At 37.6% G+C, this 21,710-nt stretch overlaps 1 protein-coding gene across 1 annotated transcript; it reads right to left on the reverse strand.

Moving 5' to 3' along the window:
- Positions 1–1,402: 1,402 nt before the first annotated feature.
- On the reverse strand, positions 1,403–9,150 carry LOC113081268 (uncharacterized). Its single transcript, XM_026253341.1, has 5 exons — positions 9,093–9,150; positions 8,256–8,556; positions 8,023–8,162; positions 1,694–1,973; positions 1,403–1,592 (listed from the first exon to the last, which is right to left on the reverse strand). Exons 1-5 carry the CDS (start codon positions 9,148–9,150, stop codon positions 1,403–1,405), a joined length of 969 nt encoding a protein of 322 aa, XP_026109126.1.
- Between the last annotated feature and the right edge of the window lie 12,560 nt (positions 9,151–21,710).

Below are 21,710 nucleotides of genomic sequence, written 5' to 3' on the forward strand. Positions count from 1 at the left end.
TTATAGTGAGGGGGCTTGTCTCGGTCTGGTTTGTGCTGATGTTGGATGGGAGTGTTTGTGCCAAGTTGAGAGGGCCCATCTGATTCGGGTTTGTGGTCATGTTGGGAATGTGTGTTTAATAATAACATTAATGATAGCGCCCTCTCTCTCTCTCAAAGACACTGTTGGTCTCTCTCTCAAACTTTTATTTTGTGCTGTGTATAACTAGTTTTACTAGTTTAAATGAAAATGATGTAACCGTCCCACTGTTGGGAAATGATTGTAAATAACAGTTTGATGTGATCACGTCCTTTGAACAGGTTGTTTTGAAATAATCGTCACTATCCTTCAATCAGGTAAAGCAAGAACTTATAAAATCTCTTAAATGCACTTTGGGTAAAAAGCATCTGCCAAATGCAAAACATTTAATATATATGTTATTATGAATGACAAATAGAGATTTTTTTTTTTATAAAGTTCCATGGTTATATTATGTTCTGTTGGTGTTGTTTTAATGTTTTGACCTTTTTCTGAGGATTTTTAGTGTTTGTATAATATGTTGGTAGTGTTATTTTGCATGTGGGCTAGAATGTTACTTTATTCAAATGATTATATAAAAACAAATATACACTGGAACCCAAAAGTCTCATAATCTTGATTAAAAATCTAATTTGACCCTGTAAATACATTTTTACGAATTTAAAAAGTAAAGAATATAATGAATACACATATAATGGTAACTTTCCAAACCAAACTTTTCAGGATTTATTCAGCAGCCGACTCTTAAAAACTTACATCACAGCAAAGATTCAGTGACAAGCTTTTGGAATAAAGTCAGTAATTACTCTCTCATATTCAGACAATTTAAAGAGTAACATTCCAATAATGTACCTTGTTCAGGCAGAACAGTTAAAGGGTTAGTTCATCAAAAAGGGAAAATGATGTCATTAATAACTCACCCTCATGTCGTTCCAAACCCGTGAGACCCCCGTTCATCTTCAGAACACAGTTTAAGATATTTTAGATTTAGTCCAAGAGCTCTCAGTCCCTCCATTGAAGCTGTGTACGGTCTACTGTCCATGTCCAGAAAGGGAAGAAAAACATCATCAAAGCAGTCCATCCAAAAGAGAAGACAATGCTGAATAAAGTCGTAGTTTTTGCTATTTTTGGACCAAAATGTATTTTCGATGCTTCAGAATATTCTATCTGTCACACGGACTACTTTGATGATGTTTTTCTTATCTTTCTGGACATGGACAGTAGACCGTACACATAAACTGTCCCATAAATGTTCTGATGTGCTCAAATAGCATCATAAAATCTTTTAATTCAGGCTGGTCCAGTCAATGTGAATGTGTATCCTGTCTCAGGAGTAAAGAGAGCTGCAGTGACGTGATGATGACTTTAACAATCAGCAGCTGGCTCATTTATTTGGAACTATATTAAAAACCACTTTAATAAAATGAGAATATCTTAAAAAGTAAAAAAGTAGCTCACACAGGGTAAGAATCCTTGAATCTCCAGGAATGATCAGATTCACGTATCGACCCTCCATATCGTTACATATGTAGGTGGAGGAAACACCAGCTGGAATGCTAGAAATCACAGTGCATCTAAAGAGAATCAAAGAAAACATTATTTAGACTTCTTATCTTTCTTTATATGTGTTTTCAGGGATTTTTAAGGATTTTAAGCCACTGAAAGAGGATCTCACATGGGATTGTTGTTGCCGTTGTTCTCCAGAGAGTTTCCGATGCGAATCTCCGCTCCATTTATTCGTTCAGGACAGCAGTCTAGTCTGTTTGTGATTACGACACTACTTACTCTGTACACAGAACTCAGATCCACCCTCCACCATGGGTTAGTCTGAACATTGGTTGAGGAACATGCTGATGACGGTTGTGTGAATCCTGGATTGAAATCAATGGCCTGTTCAGAGATCCAGCTGCCATTGGTTGATGATTGTGTGACGTTTCTTTCTGTTGCCAAATTATCTGGACGATGTCATAGTGTAAATAAACTTTTTTTGTGTGGTATTGCTGTGCGTTTATAACTCCGTAAGTAATAATATTTATTATCATAGTAGATGTGTTTCAGAGTGTGTTATAGCGTAATTCAGTTTATTTTACCTCGATATTATTATTATTATTATTATTGCATCGATATAAGTACCATAGCTGTAATCCTCACATATATAACAAATTTATTTGTTTATTTGCAAACAAAAAGATGCTTAATTATTTGTATAAGAGCATTGCTTGTCATGTGTGTCAATGTAAATATGTTTTTAGTCTCTGACCAGCATTTTAATAATTATTACAATGAGAATTTACTGTTCATATGTGAAAATAAACTCTTGTTTATTTTGTTTACTATTGCATCAGACAATTAGTTCTATATAGAGTTCCTATAGCATACAGTATATTGTTTTATCTTTGCATCTGTCATTTCTCATTTCATATTATAACATGTATATTTATCATCTTCATTTGTTCTCTGACAGAAACCACATTTTGTGCATATTCACACAAATAAACATTCAGACTTGACATGTTCACTCTGGAGTAGCTACAGTTCTTTCTAACCGGAGAAATAGGCCAGCTGAGTTCCAACCACCCAACTGCGCACAGAATATCCCACAAATTGGTCCTTGGAGCCGGATCGGGACATCAGCTGCGCTATGGCTACATCCAGAGAGTACTATGAGGGAGAACAAGTACCAGATCCTGGTCTAAGTTGTATCCGGCGGGTACCCACCTACTTGGAGGATTATGTGCTTGATTATCCATCTCTGATGCAAGCTCATCCATCACCAGCAGATGGCACTCAAGGAATACCTAATGTAAGCCAGGACCCTTATAAGGGCTATATTACTCCTCCTCCCTTGGACAGAGACTTTGAAGGTGGAAACCTGCACCACTTGGAGGCACGGTGGGCAGATTTAAGCAGGGAGATGAGAGAGCTTCAGATCAGAATGGACAGTGCTAGACAAGCATCCTTCACATCTAGATCTCCTGTTTATGCACATTATAAGAGCATTCCTCAGACTGAACTCAGTAACATGGGATTACAGCCTTCCATGACTGTAGCATCATCTCCACACTATGAGGAAACACTCTATCATGAGCCCCCTATGCAGCAGCGCCCACAATCAAGCATGCAGCCAAGTAATATAGCTCGTGTATCTTCTCTGCCAGGGCCGAAACCTCAAAGACTGCTTTCTGAACTCCGACGGGCAGACTCATGGCCCCCTACAGCTGCTCAGCCTGCCCATCCTCAGATATGGCATACCAAAACCAAGGCTGGCAGTATTTTCCTCAGTGAAAGAAAGTGATTTCCTGATGCTCAAGAAAGGGTTGGTCAGCGTCCTTGGCCCACACAGACATTTAACATTTGGATCACCTACATCTGCCTGCTGCTTACCAGGTAGCTAGGAGGTATGTCAACAGCCCATATCCTTACACCAGTGCCATGCAGGCTCTTGAACAGAGATACGGTCAACAAAGACAGTTAATTCAGAGCGAGCTTAGAGCAATCCTTAATGCTCCAGCTATTCGACCAGGTGATGCACAGGGATTTGAGGACTTTTCAGCAGCTGTTAACACACTTGTGGGCATGTTGAACACTATGGAAGGGCCATCTAGATACAAGCTGCAGTGTGGTTCCCACGTTGACACTTTACTGACCTGCTATTGCAGGGGATATTAATATTCACATAGATAATGCAGAAAACAAAAGTACACAAGAAATGATAACGGTTCTAAACACTTTTGACTTGACTCAGCATGTGCATAGACCCACACACAAAGGTGGACACAATCTAGACTTAATCATCAGTAGGGGTCTAAACATTTCATCCATTGTTACTAAGGACATAGCACTATCTGATCACTTCTGTATTTTCTTTGATATTTGGATGCCTGCTACAAATGAATATGGATCTGTCTCTGTCAGAAGGAGATGCATTAACGAGAACACAAGTGTACTATTTATGGAGGCTATATCTTTAACACCAAGCATTTCTGCAGACTCTGTTGATATTCTCCTTGATTCCTTCAACTCAAAAGTTAAGAATGTTATTGATGATATTGCTCCAATAATAGTCAGTAAGAAAACAAACAGACAGAAATCAGTTTGGAGAAGATCAACAGGAGTTCAGACTATGAAAAGACAATGCAGAAAAGACGAGCGAATGTGGAGGAAGATGAAACTTGAAATTCACTATAGCATCTATAAAGAGAGCTTTCATGCTTTTAATGTGAAACTAGCCACAGCTAGACAGAATTTCTTCTCAAACCTGAAACAGTAACTTAAATAACACTCGTACTCTTTTTGCCAGTTGAGAGACTGACAATTTTTTTTTTTTTAGTTAAAACACAAACTTGACATTTAATGTAAAAGTTATTGCACCCAAAATGTACTTAAATTGGAGTTGTATAACTCTGATCTTAAACAAATCTGAATTAGCCCGAACAGAGGCCTGTGTGTAAACCCTCTACAATGGTCTCTCATTTTAACAATCATTTTACATAAAAGTGGTTAATTTTACAGTATCACCCAGTTCTAATGAATTTGTTCTTTATTGGAATCAAAAGAATGGTTTTGAACCACAGAAACCACCAACACTAGGCAAAAAATTATATGATAATGGAGAAATATAATTAAATTGCTTTGATATATACTTGTAATCAATTATCTATCATGCAAATATGCTAATTATAATATTACATGGCCAAAACCTGTATCAGGTACCAGTATTCCTGATCTAGGAGGAATACAAAGGAGTAATGGTAATTTTAAGGACCTGACGGCCGCCATTTTGAAAATGGGGCATTTCTTGGAGTCAAACGTTGGTAAACTTTTAGTATGTTTTTAAGTACATCTGATACTACTGTAAACCACTGAGAAACCTTTTGTAAGAATTTTTTTGGGGTCAAGCCATATTTGCAGCTCACTAGTTAACATGTTTGGAAATATCTGAATCAGAATGACCTTTATTGCCAGGTATGTTTACGCATACGTTGAATTTGTTTTTGTGACAGAAGCTTCCGCAGTGCAACAGAATGACAGCGATAGAACAAAAAACACTTAATAAACATTTAGCTGACGCTTTTATCCAAAGTGACTTACAATTGCTATATATGTCAGAGGTCGCACTCCTCTGGAACAACTAGGGGTTAAGTGTCTTGTTCAGGGACACATTTGTGTCTCACAATGGATTCGAACCCTGGTCTCTCAAACCAAAGGCATGTGTCTTATCCAATGCACCAACACCACGCTTTCCTGCAAAAAAAATGATCTGTTTGAAGAAATTCAGTCAGGTTTCAGGCCACACCATAGCAAAGAAATGGTACTTGTTAAAATTAGGTTTCAGGCCCCACCATAGCACAAAAATGGCACTTTAAATTACTAAAATTACAAATGACTTGCTTATTGCCTCAAATCAAGTCTGCTGCTAGTTTTATTTGATCATATTGCTGCGTTTGACACCATAGATCATGACATACTTGTAGATCGATTACAAAAATGTAAAAATGGTATTCAAGGGAAGTCTTTAAGATGGTTTAGATCCTATCTGTCTAAATTGGGAGACATCTTTATCACCAGTAAAATATGGAGTGCCACAAGGATCTGTCCTAGGTCCTCTGCTATTTTCAGTATACTATTGTAATGCACTTCTAGGTGGTTGTCCTGCTTCGTCAATAAACAAGCTACAGGTAGTCCTAAATGCAGTGGCTACAGCCCTTACTAGTTCAAGAAAATATGATAATTTTACCCCAATTTTACAGTCTCTGCACTGGCTACCTATTAAGTTTTGTATCAATTACAAATTATCATTACTTACCTATAAGGCCCTAAATGTTTTAGCTCCTGTGTTTCTCTGTTTTGCCACAAGCTCCAGTCTGGATCCAGAACACCTGAGAAGAGATGATGCCAACCACTCAGAGGACCTCAGATGATGCTAACCCTGAAACAACATACAGAACTAATAAATATTGCTAAAAGTTTGATTGCATCATATAATAATTGCTGTTAATAGTGTTTATTGTCTGGTTGACTACGTCTTTAACTGATTTTTTCCGAAAATGTAAACTGACAGTCACCACTGTTAAGCTACAACTAAATATTGTTGAAACTTCATTTTCTGTAAAGTTGCTTTGCATGATTTGTATCGAAAAAAGCACTATGCAAATAAGCTTGAATTAAATTGAATTGAATTATAATGACTGGAATCTGCCTGGCAGTGTGTACAAATAATTGTTGTTCATTTAGGAAAGATCTGTAGAAAAATGGAAAAACTAAGCAAATTTTCTTCCAAGACAACATTTGTGAAGTATACAGAAATGTCCTTTTACCCTACACAAAATGAAAAGCATTATTTAAAATACAGCTAAAATGCCTGTGAAAAATCAATAAAGAAAATTATTTCATATTAGCACAGTACATTTTGACAATTTTTATGGACTTTTCTTCGAGTGTGACATACAACAACAAACAAACTAATGCTTAAAACTATTACTAGACTGTTCAGAATGTGTCGTTTTACTACATACAATATATGTTAAAAAATATGTTGAATATGTTGAATTTAAATATAAAAATATCATTATAATTATTTTTGTATTTATAGTACATTTACAAATATATTTAAATGTTTACATTATTTTTCAAAACATATCTAAAATTATCATATTTCAAATAATATGTTGTCGTCATTTTGGAATTTGAATAATCTCATTGTGAATTCTACACAATGACGCAATTTTGCATCACATAATGACATCATCGCCCAATGACATTACAACATAATTTATGGTGCTTTTCCACTGCATGGTATGACTCACCTCAGCATGGTTCACTACTTCACTGTACGGCTTGGCTCGGTTTGTTTTTCCACTGCAGCGTAGTATCGCTTTAGAGTGGGTGGGATTATTCAAATGTCTTTCTATTGCCGAAACTCCTGAAAAACATTTTCCTTCTGCGTGGCCCCATCAAGCTCTCGCTGGATCCGCTCCTGTTATCAACGAGAGGAACATCTGTACTTCCTCAACAGAGAATGAAACAGACACTTTTTGTTCTGTTGTGTTTGTGTCACAAGTTCAGTGATGCAGGTAGTCACAAACCTCTCCGTCCAATCAGTGATCAGCAAAGTATACACGCTACATTTTGGTAATGGTGTCAATCTAATGTTGACAGTAGATTTTGTGTTGTCATTGTGACTGTGCTGTGTGCCTGTGTCTTGAAATGGTACTGTAAACTGTACATCATATATATTACTGTAAACGTAGGCTATACTTCATTTATTTTGTTATGAACAAGCACACTGTGTATAAGCCCCCTATGAAACTTTTAACAGTCCCTTGGAGACAACAATGGCTCATTCAGTTTAATTCACATTTATTTGTATAACACATTTCACAACACATATTGTTTAAAAGCAGGTTTACAGAAAATGCATGTTTTTTTTTCTGTAACAAAACCTTTATAGTCTTTATAGGAGCTTGTAACAGTTGAAATCTAATTCACATTATAATATTTACAATTACCAGATATGCATTCAAGCAAACTCTGTGTGCATTTTAACCCATTGAAAATGTCATTATTTTGTTTCTGGAGTCCTTGCAGGGTAGGCATCATCTACTCACAGGTTCTGGGTCATATGAAGTCTTCACAAGAGTCTAGATTAAAAAAAAAAAAAAAAAAAAAAATTATATATATATATATATATATATATATATATATATATATATATATATATATATATATAATTATTATTATTTTTTTAATTACTGCACTCAAAGGATGACACGTTCAATTATTAATGTATAATGTAATTGGATTTCATGTTGAAAGCACTTTTTCGCTCTTACAATATCTCTTATTTCGCTCTAATCTCGGATTTCACTGCATGTTCAAGTTGATCATGCAAATTCAACCAGCAGAAAGATGCTGGGCTTGAAAGTGACATCGTTGTGAGCTGTGCTTTATACATCTCTCTGTTATTGACAATGAACAATGGACCTATTTTCTAACCTATTTTACCTGTTCCATAAACCTCCACCTCACACAGCGTGAGCCACATCTGGATGTTAGGAAGGTACATGTTCACATAACGACCTTCCATTCCACCGCAAGAGAAACTGACAGAACTTCCTAATGGGACAAGTGAAGTGACACCACATCTACAGAGAGAAAGAGAGAAACCACGACACAATCAGCTGACCTGATCAAATCCAGTTCTCCTGACACGATCATAACTGTTTTCATAACTTCACCTGGGATTGTTGTTTCCGTTGTTTTCCAGAGAGTTTCCGATGCGGATCTCTACTCCAGTCGTTTGCTCCAGCCAGCCGTCACCTCTGTTTGTGACGGTCACGTTGGAAATGTTGTAAGAATCCAGCAGGTCCAGCCTCCACCATGGGTTGAGCTCCTTTGATGTGATGGAGCAGTATGTATGGGTTTCGTCTGGAGTGGGTGTACCTGAAGGAGAGTATTTGATGCCGTCGATGGCCTGTGCAGCTCCAGAAGTGTAAAATGTGCTCGACTGTACAGCCGTTCCTTTCAATGCCAAATTCTCTAAAAACATTTAGAAAAACTGAGGGTCAAGACTCAAATGTGTGAAGTTTCTGTACATTCCATTTGCTTTTAAATGTTAAATTCCAAATGAAAACACTCAATTTCTATTTCCTCCTACATTCAAATCTAAAGGTAATATTTGTAATGGATCTACACTTACACAAACTAACTATAAGCAGTTGTATTTTATTACCAACATTAACAGAGATTAATAAATACTATAAGTTGTTTTTTGGTTAATGTTAATGCATGTTAACTAATGGGACTTTAGTTACTACTTTTTTACCTTCCAAGTTTTCTGAACTCCCCTGAATGGAAAAGACACCTGTTACAAAAACAAAATATTTATATTGCTTTCTGGGATAAATCAATATTATTTTGCATTTGATTATTAAAATATTTCCATAAACAAATAGTTAAACAGCATCTATAATTGTACATGATTTGATTGATGCGTGTCATTTTTACTCACCCAAAAGTAAGAACAGATAAGAGAGTTCCTCCATCTTGTTTTATAAAGACCAATGACCAGATACCTGTGATGGTCAGATATGACAAGGGTGTGATTTTCCCCTTCTGCTCTCTCTTCTTCATCCCTCTTTTTATTTGTGTTTCTGTTGAGTCTCCACCTTTAGGACATTCTGACTGGATGCTCACTGAATATATTTCACACATCATAGGTCAAGGCTGATTTACTAAACAAATCTGGTAAAATGTAAATACTTTTTTTTTCTGGTTTGTTGTTTTTCATTAGCACAAAAAACTTGGGTAGATAAGACTAGTATTTCAGAATTATAATTATTATTATTATAAGGTTTTTTTTTTTTTTTACATGCGTGTCAGCATCCATCCATGAGTTGCGTTTTTTTTTTTTTTTTTTTTTAATTCAAATTAACATTATCTCCTAAAAGGAATAATCTAAATAAATGTTGAATCAACATTACAATGACGTTTGTAATGTTGTGTTTTCTTGTACGAGGCACTTTTCTGTAATCATTCAAGTAGTTTATACTGAATGAGAAAAAGTATTATGGTAAAGTATAATAAAATCAATATAGAACATTACTTGTGTAATTAATGAAAAAAAAAAGATAGAGTCAAATATAACAAATATAAGAGTAACTTATTATTTTTAGAGAGGGACCAAATGTTATCTGGTATAGATTAACATTTTCTTCAATTTAAATAAATTTTACTCAGGCAAATTTATTGTGTGTGGAGCTCCCGATTTACATCCTGCCTGAGATCATTTGAATACACACAAAACAACTTGAAAATGATCAGCGGCCAGACTGATGGAGTGGAAATCATGGACTAAAGGTCTGTGGGTTCATCTGGAGCTTCTATAGTTAACATACATTGAGTCAATTTACAGAATATATTATGAAACACAATATAATTCATCATTGGACAAAAAAAAAAAACATCTTACTACAGCTGTCTATACTATGTTCTTGGTGATTTGAATAGTTGTTACAAGAATTTCCATCTGATACATTGGATTTTTCTGTGTCTATCTTTGTCTTTAGCACTATTCGGACGGGACTAGTTTACTAAACTACGTTTGAGTTTCGATTCTTATCACCTGACGTCTGTGATTTTCATGTACCAATTCGGACGGGACTAGTATCTCCGTGTTTATTACAGAGGTGGGAGGGTCTGATTTGTGCATCTGGGCATCACAGAGATCATGCGCTCTGTATGCGTGCATTGCATTCATTCAGAATGATTGCCTTAGTATTATTACACAATAAATACTAAATGGCTAGTATAACAAAACCATGTTAATGTGTGGTTCCTTTAGTTTAACTTGTTTTCCTTTTTTTTATTAAATGTAATTAAAACATTATGTAACTGAGTACATAAATGAACGTGAGTAATCTTACCTGAGGTTGATATTACAATAGCCGGTATTAACAGTTTACACGATCTTGCTCTTGATTTTATTATTTGTATTATTTTTTTATTATTTATTTGCCGCTAAGCAATATCAAACATCCGCGCGGTAAGAGCATCTACGGTAATTCACGTTGGCCAAAACACACAAGGAAACGCGTTGTGAAATAAAATATCGCCGGCAATCACAGACATTCGCATTCGGATGGGATTAGTTTTCTCAGAGGATCACTGAGTTTGCTGAAAAACGGTAGGTAATTTGCTCTGGAATTATCACAGAGGTTGTGTGAGAAAAACACAGACGTAGCAGATTCGGACGGGATTAAAATCACCAAGTACGTCTGTGAAACGCAGATTTCTCTAACGACCCCCTGTAAAACTAGTCCCGTCCGAATAGGGCTTTTCTCTCACTTGCTGTTAGGTGACTTTGCCATAATTGGGCATTAAAAGTCCTTTATTCACAGAGATTAGGCTAAGCTTACATTTTTTTTTAGAGGAAAATGATTGAGTCCACTTTAGATGTCTTCAGTGCATTCCTGCGCTCCCTGATGGTGCCTCATTATTCACTCATTATTCTCATTGTAAACATGGTCAAACTTTTCCACACCTCAGACTTTGCTTTAGTTGCTGGTGCAACCAAAACGTAATCACAAGCCTCTGTTTCACCTACTCAGCATCCATTTTCGCATCTTTCTCGCGCTAATCGAAACACATCACATGACCGCTCGTTTACCGAGCAAACCGGAGCGCAAGCCCGAGCACGTGTAAGATGATATAAATTAAGCCCGAACCCGACCGAACACGTAGGGTCTCATCGGGTCCCATCGGGTTCGGGCAAATATCTTCAGCTCTACCCTCGAAAGCCTGAAATACAGAGCCCCCCTGCTCCCCACATAACAAATCCCCTGTATGTGGATGAAGCTACTGACCAGAATCTGAATATAAGAATATATCAAGTCAAGTCAAGTCAAGACTCCTTTATTGCCAATTCTTCCATATGTACAGTACATACATACATTCGAAATTGCGTTACTCTCAGACCCCAAGTGCATACAGATAACATTAACAGTAGAACCTAAAAATGTAGATCAAATATAAAATGTAGATACAACTATACAATAAGGGAATGTAAAAATAACGTATAATAAAATATAAAATCAAGTTAAATAAAGCAGCGCAAGGCACATGGCAGATAGAGTGCATATAAGTGAAGTGAAAAAACAGTGCAGATAAAAGATTTTTAGTGCAAAAAAAAGCTTATTCAGTTCGATTAAATTGACAAAGGGCTCAAGAGCAGTTATTTTATTTAACTGATTGATGAGGTGGTAGAATGACGCCAGTTCCATGGTGAATGAGGGTGTGAACAGACCAATGCTGCACAAAGTGACTGGTGCATGTCATCGTGTATTAGTGGGGAGAGGGGGGTGGTTAGGTCCTGTGGATGTGGGATCTGTGTGTGTGTGTGTGTGGGGGGGGGGGGTCATAGTTCAGTTGTGCCTGGGGCAAACGGGGAGGCAAGGCTGGAAAGCCTGCTGGATGAAGCTGTCCTTCAGTCTGCTGGTCCTGGCCTGGAGACTCTGCATTCTCCTCCCTGATGACAGCAGACAGGTTCCATAAATATCCTGCAGGGAGCGGAGAAAGACACCAAAGATCTTCTCAGCTGCTCTCACTGTGCGTTGCTGAGTCTTTCGGCAGGACACGTTGCAGGCGCCATACCACACAGTGATTCAGCTCGACAGGATGCTCTCGATAGTGCCTCTGTAGAAGGTCTACATGATGGGGGATGGGGCTCTGGCTCTCCTCAGTATGCGGAGTAAGTAAAGACGCTGCTGTGATTTTTTTGGCCAGTGCTGCAGTGTTTTCAGTCCAGGAGAGGTCCTCTGGGATGTGCACACCCAGGAACTTGGTGCTGCTCACTCTCTCCACAGTTGGATTTGTGTGATGGTGTGCAGTCATGGGTCAGCAGAGTGAAGAGAAGGGGCTCAACACACATCCTTTGGGGGCCCCAGTGTTCAGTGTGATGGTGCTGGGTGGTGCTTGATGTGTTGGTGCCGACCCGTACTGCCTGAGGTCTTCCAGTCAGAAAGTCAAACAGCCAGTTGCACAGTGAAGGGTTGAGCCCCAGCTGGATCAGTTTGTAGATGAGCTGTTGAGGGATGATTGTGTTGAATGCTGAACTGAAGTCTATGAACAGCATTCTAACGTACGAGTCCTTTCGTCCAGATGTGTGAGTGCTGAGTGGACGTCAGGGGCGATGGCATCATCGGTCGACCGGTTGGACCAATATGCAAACTGGAAGAGGTCCAGGGATTTGGGGGGGCAGACATAATGTGTTGCATGACTAGCCGTTCAAACCACTTCATGAGGATGGGGGTAAGTGCAACAGGACGGTAGTCATTGAAGCAAGATGGAGATGGCTTCTTCGGAACTGGAATGATGGTGGTAGTTTTAAAACATGTGGGAACAACAGCCTGACTAAGTGAAATGTTGAAAATGTCTGTGAAGACATCAGTGAGTTCTGCTGCACAGTCTTTCAGTACACGCCCAGGGATGTTGTCAGGACCCGGAGCTTTGCGGGCATTGATCCTGGTTGAAGTATCTCACGCTGTCTGGGGTCAGCATCATCATCTGGTTGCCAGGAGGAGGTGAAGTCTTCAGTTCAGTGGTGCTGTTTTGTTGCTCAAAGCGTGCAAAGAAGGTGTTCAGCTCATTCAGCAGAGAGATGTTTTTGTCACAGGTCCGTTGTGGGGGCTTGTAGTCCGTTATGGTCTGTATTCCCTGCCACAGGCTGCTTGTGTCTCTGCTGTAGCTGAATTGATGGGATATCCTCCTGGAGTGCTGTCTCTTAGCGTCTCTGATGCCACGGGACAGGTTGGCCCTGGCTGTTCTCAGGCCCACCTCATCTCCAGCTCTGAAAGAAGCGTTCCGTGTGTTCAGGAGTCTGTAGGCCTCCCCTGTCATCCATGGCTTATGGTTGGCCCGGACAGTGATGATTTATGTGACTGTTACATCATCAATACACTTGTTGATGCAGGCAGTGACAGTCTCTGAGTACTCCTGGATGTCAGTGGTGTTATTGCATGTGGCAGCCTGTTTAAACATGTCCCAGTCAGTTGTGTTGAAGCAGTCTTGAAGAACCTCTGATGATCATTCTGGCCACACTTTAATCTGTTTGTAAACTGGTTTGGTGACTTTAATGATCAGTCTGTGTGCAAGGATTAGCAGTGATGTGTTCTGAGGCTCTGAGCTGGGGAGGGGGAGGGCTTTGTAAGCTCCTCTCTGTGTGGTGTAAACAAAGTCCAAAATGTTATTACCTCGTGTTGGAAAGTTAATCTGTTGGTGTATTTTTGGAAACAAATTCTTTAAATCTGCATGTTTGAAATCCCCAGCTATGATGAGAAAAGCATCAGGGTGTGCTGTCTGCTGCTCACTGATGTGCTGGGACAGTTCTTTTAGTGGGTCATTCCTGTTGCTGTTAAAGTTGTTCGGGGGAATGTAAACTGAGATGACCAGTATGGCAGTATATTCCCTCGCAGATAGAACGGCCAGCACTTAACCCTCCTATTTGACCCCATTCAATATTTAGCGTCTGTAAATACATTATTAAAAAAAATCTTCAGATTTAATTAATTTAATGGGGACACCTCTGTAAACATAAACTTAAACTGCTGATAATTTTTCAATGTCCTTTACACATTTTGTAGCATCGGTGTTCTTTGGGGTCAATTTGACTCCAGGCTCTTTTAACTGTATAAAACTTAAGAAATATAAAAATTTCACACAGATTTTTTTTTAAATCACTATAACTTGTAATAATTATATAATGTTCATTATAATTTTACATATATAATATTTTATAAAAAAAAAACTTCAAAGCCGTTTGACCCACTCTACCCTGAGGGTCTACGTGGCAGCCATTACAGTCTACCGTGCCCCTCTTGGTGGCCATTCAGTGGGCAGACACCCTCTGGTTACATGTTTCCTCTGCAGTGCACTGAGGCTGAGGCCTCCGGCCAGAAGAAGTGGTTGATCAGGATGCTATCCTAAAACCTTGAGTCCTCTGATCTTCCCTCACCACTGGGAGTCAAGGCTCACTCGAACCAAAGTATGGCAGCCTCCAAGGCCTCTTTGTCAAATGTGTCATACAGGACATCTGCAAAGCAGCTGGACGGTCCATGGCCCTCACATTCATCAGATTTTATGGTTTAGATCTGCAAGCCACTCACGGCTCTTCTTTCTCTTTCCTTAATTGTGTTCCTTGTATACACACTAGGATGTGGATGTCAACTTAAAAGCCTATTTAAGTAGTCAACAAAGACATAAATTACCTGAGACACAAACCTTTGTAAAAAAAAAAAAAAAAAAACTATCACATTCTGGAGGTTTAAATTACTGACCCCAGTGGGTAACAAATTTGATCAGATTTGAGGGTAACAGGAGGGTTAATAATCATAAACTCCACCAGGGGTGAGCATTGTTTCTCTACAACAGTATCGTGGCACCACGCGTCATTGATGTAAACACAAATCCGCCACCACTGGTTTTTACTTCCGCGACAGGAGCTCTGTCCGCTCGATAGCACGTCAGCTGGTTGAGCTGAATTGCGCTGTCTGGAACACTGTTGCTGAGCCATGTTTCTGTGAGCACAAAAACACAACGGGTCTCCTACGGTCCTCTGAGCTGAACGTAGTAATCGGATGTAGTCCAGTTTATTGTCCAACGAGCGTACGTTAGCTGTACTGGCTCGTACGCTCATTGGACAGTAAACTGGACTACATCCGATTACTGGGGATAGATGGCTTGTGTGGGTTAGCCGTTAGCCTAGCCCAGATACCTCCGTGCTTACCCCTCTTCTGCTTCCTCTCACACTGCTTGTGGCACCTCCACTGTGAGCGAGATGCAGTCATGGGGGTCGGTGATGGTGTAGGCCTTCGTAGGAGGCCAAGATCCCGCAGCTGTTCCATGTGCGTGGAGTTTATCTGTAAAAAATGCAGTTCTGCCAACATAGAGCAGAAAATCGTGACTGTATGTGAGCTTACTAAAACACTGCGACTCACAAGACAAAAAACAAGAAAACACTGTTCTGTCGGGACAGAGAGAAGCCGCTGCATGTGGATGCGATCCCATGTTGGTTGGGATCAGAGAGACTCACACTGGGTTGCTGGAAACATTAATCTCTTAATTTTTCAACTACAGATATTGCTCAAACCATCCAAAGCGTATTGAACATACCAGTATTGGTCATATGTTGTCACCATGTGTTTGGATATAAACTCACTAACAAAAGAAGAAATAGTGCTTAATTCACAAAATCTCACCTTCTTTTTCTGCCTTCATTTGAACTGAGAAAAAGCCTTAAAATGAGAAACACAGTATAATGCTTAGTATTTTGTAAATTAAACAGATATATACTTTCAAATATTTGCCAGTTGAGTAAAATTTTGTATGACTTCTAAAATAATGTATTAATGTTTTATGTAATTAGCTTCTCAATAAAAAGTGTATTGTTTAAGGGTATTTATATAACATTAAAAAAGAACAACACATTCAGTTTTAATTGAGGGTCTTTTGTTAAGTGTTTCTGAAGATGAAGGTGAAAGCAGACTGAAGGTCATTAAGATATTAAACAGATTGTGTTTTACTTACCCAGTAAAAAACACAGACTCTTGTAGAAGTCCCTCATGTTCATTTCAGGTGGTTTGTGATTCTTTCTGCTTTCATTTGAGGAAGTTTGAATGAATGTTTTCCCTGAGATAAACACATTAGTTTAATTTTACATCAGAGTCGTATGATACTGTCTCCCCTCCCACTTTTCACTTTGACTGGTGCTGGAAAAATGTTTACACACACACAGGTTTGTTTGTGTGAAAAGTGTGTTCATCCCATAGGTGTAATGGTTGTTATACTGTACAAACTGTATATTCTATGGCCCTACACCTAACCCTAACTCTCACAGGAAACTTTGTGCATTTTTACTTTATCCAAAAAAAAAACAAAAAAAAACATTCTGTATGATTTATAAGCGTTTTGAAAAATGGGGACATGGGTTATGTTCTCATACGTCACCCTCTCCTTGTAATACCTGTGTCATACCCATGTCATTATACAGAGTTGTGTCCTGATATGACACAAAAACAAGAGCAAACACACACACACACACACACAGTATTTTGCATCTTCTAGCAAAAACAAACAAACAAGTTAACACATTTTCACTAAAAATAACAATAACTTGGATCTTCAATTTTTATTGATGAATGATATCAAAATATTAATACTATTGAAATTGTGGTGGACACTTTCATCTGAAGCAAGTCAAAGAATGAAGTTCATGTTGACATGCTAACATTGAATATTACGTGTAAACAGCAATAGCAAAATCCACCAAACCGTTTGTCAGCTGTCCTCTCCTGAGAGAAAACTGAGGGACAGTCTTCCTGAAATACATTTGTATTTATTTTTGTATTCAAATTCAGTGGTACCACATTTTTACTTAAATTGTGTTTACTTAAAATGTGTACCACATTTTTACTTAAATCTGACCTATGACCATTTCTCCAGTCTAGATCTGTCATACTGCATGTTGCTGCACCTGCCATGTTTCGGTTTGTCTTTTCTTTCCCTTCTTATGAACATCTCAAGATCAACAGTCATTTGCATTTTGTTTTTTTATGCATGAAAGCATTTATAGCAATGTAGTAAATATGTGCCCCTCTTTGCCATTTGCCTCTACATCTACTGCTGTTCACTTCTTAGATGTTTTTTCTTATTCTCTGAGTTTTCTTTGAGTTATTTGCCTAGAATCCCTGTTCCAAAAACTATGAATGTCAATGTGAATGTAGGGTGAATACTGGTAAAGTGGGACACTTTCTGATAATTTATATTCTGCATACTTTTTTATTATGATCCAAATGTCTTAGCCGCTCATATGATACTATTCTAAATAGCTTAGGAGCTCTACTATACTATAGACAATAAAAAAAAGAAAGAAACATTAAACACAGGATGGATGACTCTTCCTTAAACACACAATGACCCCAAACCACATTTTTCAAGGCGCTACTGTCAAACTGGGACACCTTTATTGGAAAACTGGGACACTTAAAACACATTCAGTTGTTATTCAAGTGTAGGCCTTATAAATTAAATACACAATAACAATATAAACTACAATATAAACAACAACAACAATAATATAAACATCACTTTTTTTAAGAAGGGGTGCAGGTACAGCAAATTCAACCCACCCCCTCCCTCGCCTGCCCACAATTTTTTTTTTATTGGGTTAAATTTATTTCATACAAATAATAATAAAAAAATAATAACCTTCATTCACATCTCTTCTTGTAGGAATTAATTGATTGCACATAGGCTTAATTTAATTTCTGCATTGTAGGTTAATCTACACGTCTATACATCCAGTGCAAGTGAACGCCTCCCTGTCTTCAATGAGGCCATTCTCCTCGCCACACGTCTCATGGAACCAGTCCTCGCAAATAATGCACATGATCCAGTCCTCTGTCTTCTTTGGATCATTTGCATCACCAAATTTGGCTTTACAAACATTGCAAATGTCCTGGCCATCCGAGCTTGTACCCTCCATCTTTCTTTTTTTTTTTTCTTTTTTTTTTTTTTTTTTTTAGTAGGCTTTGTTTTATTTTTGTTAATTGCGTGTATCTCACGGTGAATGCGTGAGAGCTGGCGTAGTTTAAATCAGTCTTTGTTGAAATATCTAGCTAACTAACTAAATGTATGAGGGACATATAAAAAGGTAACTCAATTTCTCCATTAGAATGAGTTGAATGGCTGTCCCAGTTTGCCAGTAATACCCTGTCCCAATTTAACAATATGCTACTGGCAAACTGGGACAGTGTCAAAATCGCATAAAAAAAAACACAAGAAGATTAATATGAATGTGATTTTAAAAAATTCTGATTCACCATTACATCCTATAACAAAATATGTAACAATTACAAATGATCCATGAGTTGTTTTATTTTTATAACCTTAACATTATTTACCCCAGAATGCTATGTCATTTTACTTACCATCACAGTTCACTGCAAGGTTGGTAAATATGATGTGTCACACCCCGGAAGTGATGTCATAGCCATAGAATTTTTTTTTTTTTTTTTTTTTTTTTTTTTTATCACATACTTGCTACTGATGAGCTCAGTGTAGTAAAAGAAACATATCCATGTAAAGATATAAATTATTAAGCTTAACTGTCCCACTTTACCCATTGTCCTACTTTACCAGTATTCACCCTAAATGTAAATATTCTCAAATTGCTGACTCAGAAGAGCAGGAGCATGTGAGGAAGCACACTATGGGCCCTATATATCTCCAGGCGCAATGCGACGCAAGGAGCAGCGCAAGTGTGTTTGCTAGTTTCAGTCCACCGCTTCTCGCATTTTCCCGTCCAGCGCCACTTCATTTAATTTGTGAATGTTGCACCCATTTTAGTGCCCATGGTCATGCTGGTGTAAAAAATAGGTTTGTTCTATTTTAAGAAGCTTAGAATAGACTGTGCCATAGACCAACTCAAACCCGGTCTAAAGTCTGGCGCAATGTTTTTTTGTCATTTAAAGAGCGTACACGCTACTTATTTAACACAGGAATGCACAGCAGCACACAAACACGCCAAATATTAAACATTAAAGGATTACCATGCATAAGCTATTTTGTAGGCTAATGCTATATATATATATATATATGACCGCAGAAAGAAGGCAGAAGGGCCAACAAGTGCTAAGCATCTCTCGGGGAACTCCTTCAAGACTGTTGGAAGACCATTTCAGGAGACTACCTCTTGAAGCTCATCAAGAGAATGTATGCAAAGCAGTAATCAAAGCAAAAGGTGGCTACTTTGAAGAACCTACAATATGACATATTTTCAGTTGTTTCACACTTTTTTTGTTATGTATACAATTCCATATATAATTCCACATGTGTTAATTCATAGTTTTGATGCCTTCATTGTGACTCTACAATTTTCATAGTCATGAAAATGAAGGAAATTCTTTGAATGAGAAGGTGTGTCCAAACTTTTGGTCTGTACTGTGTATATATATATATATATATATATATATATATATATATATATATATGTGTGTGTGTGTGTGTGTGTGTGTGTGTGTGTGTGTGTGTGTGTGTAGTGTTCAAAGCAGATCAACACCAACTACACAGACTCTATGGGGTGTATTGTGACATGATTAGACTTGGTCACCAGTCTAATTAAAGCCCTTCTCCATCAGCTGCTCAGTTTGGCCAGGAGGCCAGCTCTAGGAGGAGTCCTGATGTTTCAAACTTCTCCCATTAAGGGTAACAGAGACTACAGGCTTCTGTCAACCTTCCATGCTGCAGAAACTTTCCTGTACCCTTCTCCAGATCTGTGCCTCAATACAATCCTGTCTCGGAGGTCTACAGACAATTCCTAGGACTTCATGGCTTGATTTTTGCTCTGACATGCACTGTTAGACCTCATATAGACAGGTGCTTGCCTTGTCCAATCAACTCAATTTACCACAGAAGGACTCATCTCATCTCAAGGATGATCAGTAGAAACAGAATACATCTGAGCTCAATCTTGAGTGCCATGGCAAAGGATGTGAATACTTATGTATTATCTATATGGGGTATTGTTTTCAGAATTTTGTGGAGAATAATTGAATCCATTTTGGAACAAGATTGTAACAACAAATTATGGGGAAAGTGAAGCGCTGTGAATACTTTCTGGATGCTCTGTACAGGGGTGTTGTGTGTTGGTGGAAAACCAGAGCCTGTGTGCTCCATGTGTTTCTCCATGTGGAGATCTTAAAAGAGGTGTGGGCCAGATATTGAATTACACACAAGCTATATGTTTCATTTTGATGACCTATTCAGTCAGTTAATAATCTTCTAAAGTATACTATGATAATGTTGTTTTCCCTGCAGTTGGGTTAATAAAAGTTCAATTGCAATTTATATCTGTTGTCTTTCTTGGTCATATAATGAAATACAGTGTTTATAGAACATCTTAGAAAATCTTACAGCGAATTTGAGTAAAAAAAAAACAACAACAACTATTTATATGTTAAGCTGTATTTGTTTCTTCAGTCCCTTTACCACCTTTAACCCCATTACCCTCGTCTCTACCCCGTCACGCCTACAATTTAATTATTATATATTTTTTTAAGTTTATGAATAAGTAATTTTATGTTTGTTGAACTCAGTCTGAAATGTTCAGAGCAATCAAGAAAACTGATTTTAGTTAAAATTCTGAAGTTATGCCACTTGTTTGATTAAAAATGATGAGGTTGTTGTCACAAAAAATGCCATCAATTTCATGCTTTAGTATAGCAAAAGTTTCAGATTTTATGTAATTTTTATATTTGCAATTACTGAATTAGTGTGAGGGTCATCTGATTAATAGGAGAATGTGGATTTCATCACAAATACATTTTATGATCATATTCAGAGAGCTCCCATAGTGTCCATAAGAGGATTAATAATGCCCATATCTTAAAATAATGACCAATAATTTACATTTATCCATTATAGCAGATGCTTTTATCCAAAGCAACTTACACTGCATCCAGGCTTTTTTTTTTTTTTTTACCAGTACATATGTTCTCTGGGAACTGAACCCACAAATTTTTGCACTTCTAACACAATGCTCTACCACTGAGCCACAGGAACTTTAATAAAAATAATATAATTATAGGGATTTAATGCATGAGGTGGGAAAATATATTTTTATTTTTCAGGAAGTTAAATATGTCATTATTGCTGTTGCGTGTTCATAAAAGGAATATATTTTGGTAAAAAAAAAAAAAAATAATAATAATAATAATTAAATACCTTTTTTTTGTGGAATTACTCAAATGCTTCGTTCCTGAATTAATCAGTTGAAGTTCAATGACTTACTCATTAACGGTCTCTTGTTGCCACCTACGGGCGGTTTTAATTTCACATATAGACTATTTTGTTCATCATTTCAAATATCAGTAGTCAACGTTTTATTTTAAAATCAAAACATTATTTATCAATCTGTACCTGCAGATTAAATGCATCCATGTCTCCTCTGCGATACGTTAAACTGTGTAAATACATCTAAATGCTTTTTCTGAAGATTCCAAGAATGTTTTCATATGTTGGAATGAAAGACACTAATTACAGATGAAGTGCTTCTTATTCTTATCCAAAATACAAAATGGATAAAAAGAGTTAAAACTGAACAAAACTTTGCTACTCAAGATGTGTATGAACATTTTTAT

The sequence above is a fragment of the Carassius auratus genome, unplaced genomic scaffold, assembly GCF_003368295.1.
Source record: "Carassius auratus strain Wakin unplaced genomic scaffold, ASM336829v1 scaf_tig00033549, whole genome shotgun sequence".
Lineage (NCBI taxonomy): Eukaryota > Metazoa > Chordata > Actinopteri > Cypriniformes > Cyprinidae > Carassius > Carassius auratus.